Source organism: Anabrus simplex, chromosome 2 (genome assembly GCF_040414725.1).
Source record: "Anabrus simplex isolate iqAnaSimp1 chromosome 2, ASM4041472v1, whole genome shotgun sequence".
NCBI classification, from domain to species: domain Eukaryota; kingdom Metazoa; phylum Arthropoda; class Insecta; order Orthoptera; family Tettigoniidae; genus Anabrus; species Anabrus simplex.
The window spans coordinates 1056354473-1056366660 of record NC_090266.1 but is presented as its reverse complement, the minus strand read 5'-3'; the positions used below and the strand labels follow the sequence as shown (position 1 = coordinate 1056366660).

Here is a 12188-nt window from a genome sequence, read left to right as displayed (position 1 = left end):
AGTAAGAGAAATTGTAAACACAGGACGAAAGGTACTGTCTGGCTCATGGTGAGCTACCAAACAGTACTCTATGATACATGTTTAGTAAAGTGTCTTGTATTTATTCATATAATATCATAAAAGTGAAATGCAAACAAAAGAGTAACTACAAAGCAAAGCCATACACAGAAGGGTCAGTGCATGGCAGCCCTACCACTTTACTGTGATTGGTTATTTAGAAATCACACAGAATATCCATGAAACTAGGTGGAATATATTAAAATCTAGATCAGGATGTCAAAAAAATGACAGAAAACAATCTATTTTCTTTAAACACTGAACAAAAGAAAGGGAATGGAAAGACCAGAATGTAAAAGGGAAGAGGCAATGCCTATACCACGGAGTGTTTGAGATGTTGATTTTAATAACACATATAATATCAATTTACAATGATTTACAAACAATTTTATAAATAATTTACCCACCTCATTCCATGATAGTAAGCATCTTTGGTTTTCCTTAAATATATACATACATCTTCTCTCTCACTCACTCATCCATCACAACGTTTAAAATAAGTTTTAATAGATACATCCAGAAATAAAACACTCCTGAGTATTCCCAAAGCATGTTTTCCTCTGTTTAATGAGATTTATTATGAAAGTATCAAAAATATTAAAGTTTAATATGCAAAGACTGAGATACTTTCATCTCATTCAATGCAATGCTGGTATGTGCCCGTACAGTTTGTCTAATTAGCTTCTTTGTGTTCCAATTACATGCCGAAAAAGACACTGGTAAGAAGTTTATAAAAATTCCAATCTGTGACTCATAATCCATTCTACATATGTATGTATTAAAAGGACAAAGAAAGGAGGAATAACACTTATTGAGGATATTGTCCTACAACCATACAGATTTTCTGATGGTCTTAAATGACAATTCTATTTTATCCCAGTTGTCTGCAGTCTACAACCATATATTTTTTTTAATTTTTGAAAAAGGAAGCCAGTTCACAATGGTGTTTTGCAAATGACTGATGCCAAACTGTGCAGATTACTACTGAAGAGAAGCAAAAAGCATGAAAATAAAAGAAAGTTTACATATGCACTGAGCTTATATATATTGTTAATGAGCAACTAAGCACATGATCAAACTACCATCAGTCACTGGCCAAACATGTTTGAAAACTGACACACAATTTAATGTACTCGACAATAAAAAGTAATATTTTCCTACACCAGAGCAATTAAGTTATATGTAGGTATAGATACTTAAAAGGAAGCAAGGTTAAACAGTATGTGCCAAGCTATGATGATTTAAATCCTGATCAGGACGGCATTTTTAAAATCATGGCCTCAAGTCCACTTGGACCCAAAACTGTGCTCCATGTGAGGCAACACTAAGTGGAAGGCAGACGACATTACTCTTTAATTTCAAACATGCAGAATACAAGAGCACAGTAGTCAACCAAAAGAACGCTGGCAAAATATATTCAATTTCAGAAACTTGGAAAGATCTCAAATATCAAGTGTTAATGATCCTTTCCTTGTATCATAACAATTTAAATGAAATACCAATTTATTCATATATGTAATATACAAATAAACTTAACTGTAATAATAACATTGTTAATAAAATCTTTGATATAACTTCGTAACTTTCTCCCTGTGATCAGAAAGTTCACAATTCATATAATGGATACAATGTACGTTCAAACCAATTACAGTGTATTTATATCTACCGATGTTCATAGAAATCCACAGTAAATATGAAAAAAAAAGGGAATCCTTTCACACCTTAAAATTTTTATTTCCCTTTAGGATTTTTCACGGAAGCGTATTAGTTTTCTTTTCCTCTTGGCATGTGTTCAATAGTTCTTTTTCCTAAACAGGTAGGCTTTAATATTTTGTTATTCATGTTCAACAGGAATTATCGACACATCTTCTAACCTCCTATAAGTCTCCAGTATATTAAAATCACAACCAAGACCAAGCTGCAGTGTCCAATGGCCAATTAACCAGTGAAGTACACGTTCCTAGTCTGGCACCAAATTCTTAGGTATGCAGTCTATGCAGAAGTTGTGAAGATGCTAGTCACCAGGATGTTCTGGACAAGATCGGTTCACATCAAACCACCGGTCAATGCAGCTAAAAAATTAAAACACAATCAAATTACTAAGATTGAGGTTATACACATTAAACAGAAATATTAACATATTTGATTAATATATCACTATGACAAATAAAACTTCAATTACACAGCACATTTATATGTTCAAAACAAAATCAGCCACATTGTGAGAAGGTCAGTGGTCCAAAAAAAAAAAATCATCATTACACTTCAAGCTATCCCAAACAACAATGAAGTACAATAGATCTAGAACATTGCAGAAGAGCTTATTATATATGTATCACCACTGATCTGCATTTAGGGCAATCACTCAGGTGGCAGATTCCCTTTCAGAAGTCTTTTCCTAAATAATTTCTATGAATATGGAAATTTATTGAATATCTCCCTTGGCAAATTATTCCAATCCATATCTCCTCTTTGCCCCAATTTGTCCTCTTGAATTCCAACTTTATTTTCATATTGTGACATTTTCTACTTCTCAAATAACCACTCAAACTTATTTGTCTACTAATGTCCTTCCATGCCATCTCTCCACTGACAGCTCAGAACATACTGCTTAGTCCAGCAGCTCATCTACTTTCTCTCAAGTATTCCCAAACTTCGCAACATTTTCATACTACTACTACTACTACTACTACTACTACTACTACTACTACTACTACTACTACTACTACTACTACTACTACTACTACTACTCTTTTGTTGGAAATCACCCAGAACAAATTGAGCTGCTTTCTTTGAATTTTTTTCCATTCTCGAATCACGTTTTCCTGGTAAGGGTCCCATATGCTGGAATATTACTCTACTTGTGGTCTTACCAGAGACTTACAAGCCCTCTCCTTTACATTCTTTTTTTATTTGCTTTATGTCGCACCGACACAGATAGGTCTTATGGCGACGATGGGATAGGAAAGGCCTAGGAATGGGAAGGAAGCGGCCGTGGCCTTAATTAAGGTACAGGCCCAGCATTTCCCTGGTGTGAAAATGGGAAACCATGGAAAACCATCTTCAGGGCTGCTGACAGTGGGGTTTGAACCCACCACCTACCGGATGAAAGCTCACAGCTGCGCACACCTAACCGCACGGCCAACTCGCCCAGTCCTTTACATTCTTGCGACAATCGCTTTATACCCTCATAACCGTACGAAGAGATCTGTAACCTTTATTTACAATCCCATTTATATGATTACCTCAATGAAGATCTTTCCCTATATTAACACATAGGTACTTACAGTGATCCCCCAAAGGAACTTTCACCCCATCAGCGCAATAGTTAAAACTGAGAGGACTTTTCCTATAAGTAAAATTCACAATCTGATTTTCAACTGATTTACCATCATACCACTGCCTGCTGTCCATCTCACAATATCGTCAAACTCTTTTTGCAGTTGCTCACAATCTTGTATCTTACTTATTACTCTACACAGCATAACATCATCCACAAAAAAACCCCATCTCTGATTCCAGTTCCTTACTCATATCATTACCTATTTTAAACATAAAGATACAATACCGAGCTCGACAGCTACAGTCGCTTAAGTGCGGCCAATATCTAGTATTCAGGAGATAGTGGGTTCGAACCCCACTGTCGGCAGCTCTGAGGATGGTTTTCAATGGTTTCCCATTTTCACACCAGCCAAATGCTGGGACTGTACTTTAATTAACGCCATGGCCGCTTCCTTCCCACTTCTAGCCCTTTCCTGTTCTATCATCACTAAAAGATCTATCTGTGTCGGTGCGACTTGCAAAAAAGATACAATAATACTGCCTTAAGGAATTCCTACTAATAATGTTATTGGCTTTACATCCTACTAACTACTTTTATGGTTTTTGGAGACACTGAGGCGCCAGAATTTAGTTCCGTGGGAGTACTTTTATGTGCCAGTAAATCTACCAACACAAGGCTGACGTATTTGAGCACCTGCAAATACCATCGGAATGAGCTATGTTCAAACCTGCCAAGCTGGGGTCAGAAGCCCAATGGCTCAACCATCTGAGCCACTCAGCCCATCTAGTCTAATTCTCTGAATTCTATTTCCTAGAAATATAGCCCCCCATTCAGTCACTCTTTTGTCTAGTCTAACTGCACTCATTTTTGTCAGTAGTATCCCATGATCTACCCTATCAAGAGCCTTAGACAGGTCAATTTATAACTGTAAGGATCTTCAGTCTGCCAAAATTAATTTTGAATAAATAAATTTATAAATTACCTGAAAAAAGAAAACATATGGTAACAGAATTATACCTGAAAAACAAGCAACTTAACTAAAATAAAAATAATAACATGTATCATTCTTGAAAGAACATCGTAAGATTCTATCAATCACACTGAAAAATATTTAGAAATGTATGAACATTTATGTCTATTTCTGTTTAAAATGTTAAAATTTGAAATTTGGAACTTATCTTAATGAAGTTCTCACTTCCCACCTCTCTAGCAAATAATGCAAGTTGTACTTTACTTTTAGGAGTTTTATTTTTAATGCTTGCCTTATTATTGTTGCTATCATAGATTCTATTTTGATTAAGCTGTTTCTCTTTCACGTATAATTCTGTTACCATATGTCTTCTTTTTCAGTAGTTTATAAATGTATTTATTCAAAATAAGTTTCAGCAGACTAAAGAACCTAACAGTTATAAATTAACCGAATCAAAACTGAACAGAGATGGCTTCAGGTATCACAAATTAGATAGGTCAATCGCGATACCATCCATTTGACCTCTCCTTCTTTTCTGGCCGTATATGTACCCACAAAACAAGCACTTCTGAGCTCACCCAGGGTTGCAATCACCTGATTTAAGCACCTGAAACTTTTTAACAAGAAGAAGAAACCAGTCAAAAGGTGCCTTCGAAATTTCCATAGACAGTTTCCCGGTTCAACAGTACGTTACGTGCAACAACTCGTTCACAAGTGGCATAGTACTGGTTCCATAACTAATGAGAAAAACAGGAAAGGAGAACAGCTCTCACACAGGAGAGATAAGAAGACATACAGGCAAGACTACAAGTCAGTCCAGATAAATCGCTTCGGAGAGTAGCTAAAAAAAAACTGGTATTTTACATTTGTTAGCACGTAATGCAACAAGATTAGTACTTTTTATTGTTAGTGGCTTTACGTCGCACCGACACAGATAGGTCTTATGGCGACGATGGGATAGGAAAGGCCTAGGAGTTGGAAGGAAGCAGCCGTGGCCTTAATTAAGGTACAGCCCAGCATTTGCCTGGTGTGAAAATGGGAAACCACAGAAAACCATCTTGAGGGCTGCTTACAGTGGGGCTCGAACCCACTCTCTTCCGAATGCTGAATACTGGCCGCACTTAAGCGACAGCAGCTATCGAGCTCGGTACTTCAGTTTTACTAACTATTTTTCAATCCATATTAAGGACAGGTGTGAAAGTGTCTCATCATTATGTATTTCAGCAGTAAGTGTATATCTGTCAAAATGCAGAGAAAGACCACTCCGGAGAAGCACTTGTAACCAGTATAGTGGCAATCAAACCACAAAATGTGTGGAATAATTCCTTAAAAGCAAATTATGATAAGCCTGACTGCTTCAAATACACAAGTAATTTAGAGATGCTCATTGGTAAATATTCATTTAATGAGATCACTTCTAAGATGGGCAAATCGAAGTGTTGGCCTTGACTGTTTAAGTGAAGAAAATGCTTTATATGGGAACTGATTATTTACTTTAACTAACTAACTGAAGAAAAAATAAACTATCCAAATTACTGAAACTAATTGGGATTTAGCTGCATACATTATTGTTAATTTTACAATATTAATGGCAGTAATATGCTCTAACATCACTGCTGTCAGTGATGCAACTGTTGTTATGTCTCTTTCGGGGCTGTCATATGTCCTCTTTGCATATACGCCAGACAGACTAAAAACCATTTCTCCTGTTGTTGAGGAGAGTTTCTCATTCTTTTGTCTTTCTTGTACACTACAATGTATAATATCAAGGAACCTGACCTCAAGAGTACCATACAGAGAAGTGGTTAGGCAAAATATTTTGCTAAACTGAGTAATAGGAAGTTCAACTCAAAAATCACATAAAGCAGATACAAAACCTCTGGCATCATGATTAGTGTCTTAATCTCATTTTCAGAAAACAAGTTTGTCAGATCATCTCTGTGTTCTCAAACCATCTCAAAAAGTCTTGAATTATAATCCCACCTGGTTGGACACATTTTTGGAAATCTCTCTCTTTGCTGCTGGTGGACTTCGAGAAAAACAGAAGTAAAATGGCCAAGAACCATGATAAACATTATACATTTGTTAATGTTTGGCAGTGACTAGGAGAGCATTGAACTAAATCAATGTGCTAAACAGTACGTGAATATTGTGTATCTGTGCCAAATATTTTTCTGTAAGCCATTCACTTCTCTAGACACTGCATGATTTGCACTGATGTCTTTGAAATCCAGGAATCATTTGTCTTTGAAACCCAGGAATCATTCAGCAATGTCTCCATTAGAAAGTAAGTTATCATACAACTGTTGACAGTTGGGAATGTGCAGTTATATCACTGGCCTCATCTAAAATAGCTGCAAAGAATGTAGAATTTTCTATTTACTTCTTTATTTCAGCGGTCAATATAGTGGCAATACATACTATCAATCATTTTGAATGTATTTTGACAATCCTGAGAAAACAGGGGCTTTCTGAAAATGGCTTTCTAAAATTTTGCCATATTTTCTCAAGAATGACAGGAGCTCAATATAATTTCCTCTGTTACTTCGTATTCTGCATGTCGACTGCAACACAGCTTCCAACAGACTAAGAAAATTACTACTTAAAAGTAATACGAAAGTCACGACGTTTATTTGAATTTGTTCATTATGTCAATATTCTCCTATTTGAACTGCTGTTCTAGCTGATAGCCAATCCTTGAGGAACCAAATTTTGTGAGACGTATTTTGGGTCATATATAGCTTTGCAATTACTCTTGACGCTGCTGCTGCTGTTGCACAGCTTTCAACAAATGATTTATATCATCGAGCAGTGAATTGTTCTAAGTGCTCTTTCCATTTGAAAATAATAAACATGGCCAACAGTATAATTGTGAGGTTCTTCAGCAACTACACAAACCATGTATTTCTTCCATGCTCATCAACATTAAAATGACAAACACAGTTACCATATTTTGCATTTGGTAAATCAGGAATCTGTCTTCCATTCAAAAATTTTGCACTCCAAATGCCTGCTTCAGCTGCCCCTCCAGCATTCATCAGCACTCCTCTCTCTCCACCCCTCTCCCCAGTCTGGCAGGTGACACTTGTCCCTCGTCAAGTGGAATGAGTTCTTGCTTCCCAGTACAGAATGTGCCTGACTTAGTCCCCCATATATGTATGTAATCCTAGATATAAATTTGCAAATATCATGAACTCACATGATATATAATGTTAATTTATAGAACAGCACATGTAATAGAAAAAATCTTAACAGAAGAGACAGACAATTCTTAACTGAAAGTAAATACTTGTACAGTCAAACAATTGTACAATAATATTGACTTTTATTTAAGAATTATTCATCAATACAGTTGAACACGATTTCTTTTTTCTATTACGATAATAGTTCTTCACAGTAGCACAAACAAAGAGAGTGGTAAAGGAATGCATTAGAAAACTAATGCATTAGAAAACTCATTCTCTTCCAAACAGAAACAAGAGAAAGCAAAATATTACAAAGCTACGTCTCTTCCGAACAGGACCGAGGGAATGCAAAACATAACAAAGCACAGTATCCGAGTTGAAGGACGGATTAGCCTACATAAATTTTTCATAATTATAACATGTACAGCAGTCATGGAAAAATTGCTTGCAATATTAACAAATATTCTAAGATAAATTCCATGTTTCATTTAAAATAAGCACAATGCTTCTTTGCAAATTTTAAGGAAGTGAATCATTCCCTTCATTCCATTGAATGACTGCCTCTGAGTTGAGTTAAAGTCTATAGTGTGTCAATCAATCATTCTGTCTTTGGGTAGGCATTACAGGGATTAACCTTTTTTTTTTCAGTGGCTCACCTGACATCCTCAATTCAGAGAAGGCTCCAAGGTATTGATCAGAGCAGGTCTGCCGTAACAAGGTCTATCGCAGTGATAACAACAGGAGAGGGGGAAGGGTCAAACTCCGGTGGATGGGCACCGTAATGCAAAAGTTAATGAATGGTCTTGCAGCTGTTTGGATGTAGCTTCTTGGCACTGCATGATATAATTGCGCCTAGCTTACAAGGTATTACCTAGACACTGTATTGTGTAAGTACATCAAAGCAGAACATGTAGTACACAATCAAAGGCCTCCAGCATGTCAGGAAAAAAAAATTAAGCAGTTTGTTCTTTTCACAGTGCTTCTCAACTTCCGTCCATGCAGCATGGTTTCCACTGGTTGTGCTCAAATCTGAAAAAACTCCAGCTTGATTTTTAGTCGTTTTGACAAACTTGCAAATACATTCATTGAGAATTTGTTAAAAGCTTTTCATTGCAAGACACAGAAATTGGATCTGGTGGCAAATAGCACATTTCACAGGTCAATTTGGATCAGGAGTAATGTTAATCAGCCTCCTACATCCCATCTTTGAGAGTACTAAAGCCTTGTCGCAAGGTAGCTTTGGCCAGCGACTTTTCCTGGCTTCATTTTCTATAAAATCGTCTTTGTTTCTGCAAAGTCAATCTGTTTGATGGGTCTACTGATGCCACTGATGTCTGGTATTGGCCAATGGGGAAAATCCTCAGTTAAGACTTTTTACTAAGTAGGTTCAGTAGGGTTCTCCCACTTTCCTTCAATTAAACATTTTGTCAAGATTGGTGTCTTCTACGTTTAGTTGTCAGTGACACTGTAAAATGTCTGATATCTTCAGTTACCCCACGTCTTGTTTTGACAAGTCAGTAGCAGTTGCACTCACCTTTGCGCATTTCACGTTTTTCATAAAGGACTGCATACCAAGAAGCTCTTATCACAAACATAATCTCCATTGCCTCCCAGGTAGACTGTAATGTAGGTTGTCTAACAAGACAGTATTCAGTCACCAAGAAACTTGTGTTCTCTCAATTCCTTTCGATCGCCTATTTTGTCATGATCCTCTTTCGTATAGCATCTTTGACGCCAGCATTCCAAAGTCACATGTCTTTGGAGAATTGTTGTTATTCTGGGTTTGTTGTTCTAAGAATGGTAAGAGCAGCTTTGTCTGCAGTCTCTTTTACTTTCAGTCACAGGTAGTGGGTATATCAGTTGATAGATTATAGTTAAAATAAGAAATAAAAATTTTAATATTTCTTTCCAATGGCTACCAGGCTCCTAAATACAAAGAGTGGGGCATGATGTGGCAAAAGTAGGTCAATGAACTGCAGCCATTTTGGACCCACACCAATGACACAGCAACAGTTTCCAGAAAACCTCACAGTAAATGCTGGAGTATAGACAAAGGAGGTCATCATTAAGGTAAGTTCCAGATTTCAGGTTCCCAAATATTAAATAGAAATAAATATAAATATTCTAAAGATATGAATGTGACTGGATAGAATCTGATGATGCTCTTTCAAGAACGAAACGTGCCATTCTTTGTTTAATAGTGTGTATTTTTATTTCTTGTTTAATAATGTGCTTTTCTACATGTGTGTTACAGTGTCATGCTTTATTTAACTTGTGCGTTCGACACACTGGAAAGCTTTTAAGTTACATTTAAACATAAGAACATCACAGCCTCATTACTCGACAGTTGAATGGAGCAGACAACTGTCTGTATTTATTTTCAAACTACAATAACTCGTAAAATACTTATATTAGAATACCAAAACAAATACCACCACTGACATTCTAATTTACTATAGTTTTATGTTGTTAATGTCAATAGACATTGTTCCATTGAAAAAATTAACTTACTAAAATACAGTCAAAACCGTTTATAGCGACATTGCTTTTAACGACGTACTGGATATAATGGCAAAATCTAACGGTCCTGTCTAAATCTTATATAAACACTGTATTTTTAAAAATCACTTCATACAGCATCGCTTATTATGACATATTGTATAAAATGATGTATTTTGATAACATATTTGGATAAATATATCGGCTATAACATCCAATGCTGATTTTTATTTGTTACATATTCGGGGATTGCTGACAACAACGTAACGCTTATTATTGTAGAGTTCAAATCAGTCTATTAAATAGTCAAGGCAGGAATTGCTGTGAAGATGATGCAAAAGAAAATGAAAGTGTTTAATAATGAAGAAAAGTCACATAATATGGCGATCATAAAATGGGGATACAAATGTCAGCATCGCAAAGGAATTGGGTGTATCACACTGAATGTTTTCTACAATTTGGAAGGACAGATAGGAAAAAAAAGTCTCTTTTTGAAGAAAAATCTTCAAAAATCAAGCGAGCCAGATCTTCTGAGCCTGAAGACACTGAAGAATCTTTACTTAGATGGTTTAAGCAGCAAATAACAAATAATGTGCCGATGAATGTACCTACTCTTCAAGCGAAGGCCAATGAATTTCCCTGCAGTCCCACTCCACTAAATACTGTACCGTGCTGTAAATACAGTATGCACCGAGCTCGATAGCTGCAGTCGCTTAAGTGGGGCCAGTATCCAGTAATCGGGAGATAGTGGGTTCGAGCCCCACTGTCTGCAGCCCTGAAGATGGTTTTCTGTGGTTTCCCATTTTCACACCAGGCAAATGCCGGGGCTGTACCTTAATTAAGGCCACGGCCGCTTCCTTCCAATTCCTAGGCCTTTCCTATCCCATCGTCGCCATAAGACATATCTGTGTCGGTGCGACGTAAAGCAAATAGAAAAAAGAAAAAAAAAAAAAAAACCAGTATGTGTTTCAGTTATGTTTTTGCAGTTTTACCATAATTCTGTTAATTAACCATGTAAATGTGAAGCCTACAACTTGCAGATATGACATATTTAGGAAGGAAAAAGGAACCAGTTTGTGCGACTATTGGCTATAACGACCTTGATGGGCGGTCCCTTCGGGGTCATTATAACCGATTTCGACTGTAATACACATTCTAATAATTATGAAAAATCTGTGTATGGGCTAAAATTATGAGCCCTCGGTCACACTTCATTTTCATGAAAACAGCACATCAATAGCACTTCTTCCAATTTCAGAAATATTTGAGGTGCAAATTTTAAGTGTTTCACCCTGTATAAGTACGAATTATCTTGAGTACAATGTGTTTACTAGAGATTTGTAATAGCTGAAGCCATCTCTCTTCAGTTTCGACTCAGTTAATTTATTACAGTTAGGTTCTTCAGACTGCTGAAATTAATTTTGAGTAATAAATTTATGAACTACCTGAAAATGAAACAACAGACTGAATCTAACAGTTTTAAAAAATAACTAGAGATTGACATTTTCTTTTAGAAACCAGAGGTTTGATGTCAGCAACGTAATTTTGTGATGATGACACTTTCAAGATGGAGGATAAATGTCGTGCTGTCAGTGCTTATCTATAAGCAGTTTTGTTTGACTTTGTAAGTGAAAATAACTGTTCGCACAGAGATAGGTAGATCCAAACATTGCTACTATTCTTGCTGTGAACTGGCAAATTTCAGAGTACTTGCTTAGCAAATGCGAATAAAACTTAGGGATCCCAACTTCACTCAACTTGTTTTGAAACACAATGTCACACTGGATGTCAATAAGTTCCCATTTGGATGTTGCTATCTGCCTTTTGAACATCAAAGGAGAATGGATCACTAAACAAAGAGAAATCATCTTCAGACAATTTGAAATCTTCAAACCTATTTTCTAACTCATTAATTAATTAATCTATGTTAGAAGTGTAACAACTAAAATCAGAAGTGCTATGGAACCTTTAATCCTGGTAGGTGGGAAAATGAATTAAGATGACACTTTTTAGTTGCCCTTCTCAAAGCACTAATTTAAAAGCCTTGATATGGTCATGCATTGAAACTACTACCTGATCTTTATCTTGTAACTTTAAATTTAAGTAACATGAATGTCCCGTAATCTCTACCATAATGCCAAATCCTGAAGTCAATTATCGTCACATAGTTGATTGGCCGACTTGCCTTTAATTT

The 12188-nt window shown here is 36.2% G+C and overlaps 1 protein-coding gene across 1 annotated transcript in view; it reads right to left on the bottom strand.

Annotated features, from left to right (window-relative positions):
• Positions 1-383: 383 nt before the first annotated feature.
• The window catches only part of LOC136864688 (E3 ubiquitin-protein ligase ZNRF1), a 405587-nt gene continuing 393782 nt past the window's right edge, over positions 384-12188 (bottom strand). The window contains exon 4 of the mRNA XM_067142001.2: positions 384-2129. Coding sequence (XP_066998102.1) covers positions 2072-2129 — 58 coding nt within the window. The 3' untranslated portion in view covers positions 384-2071. The remainder of the gene's footprint in view (positions 2130-12188) is intronic.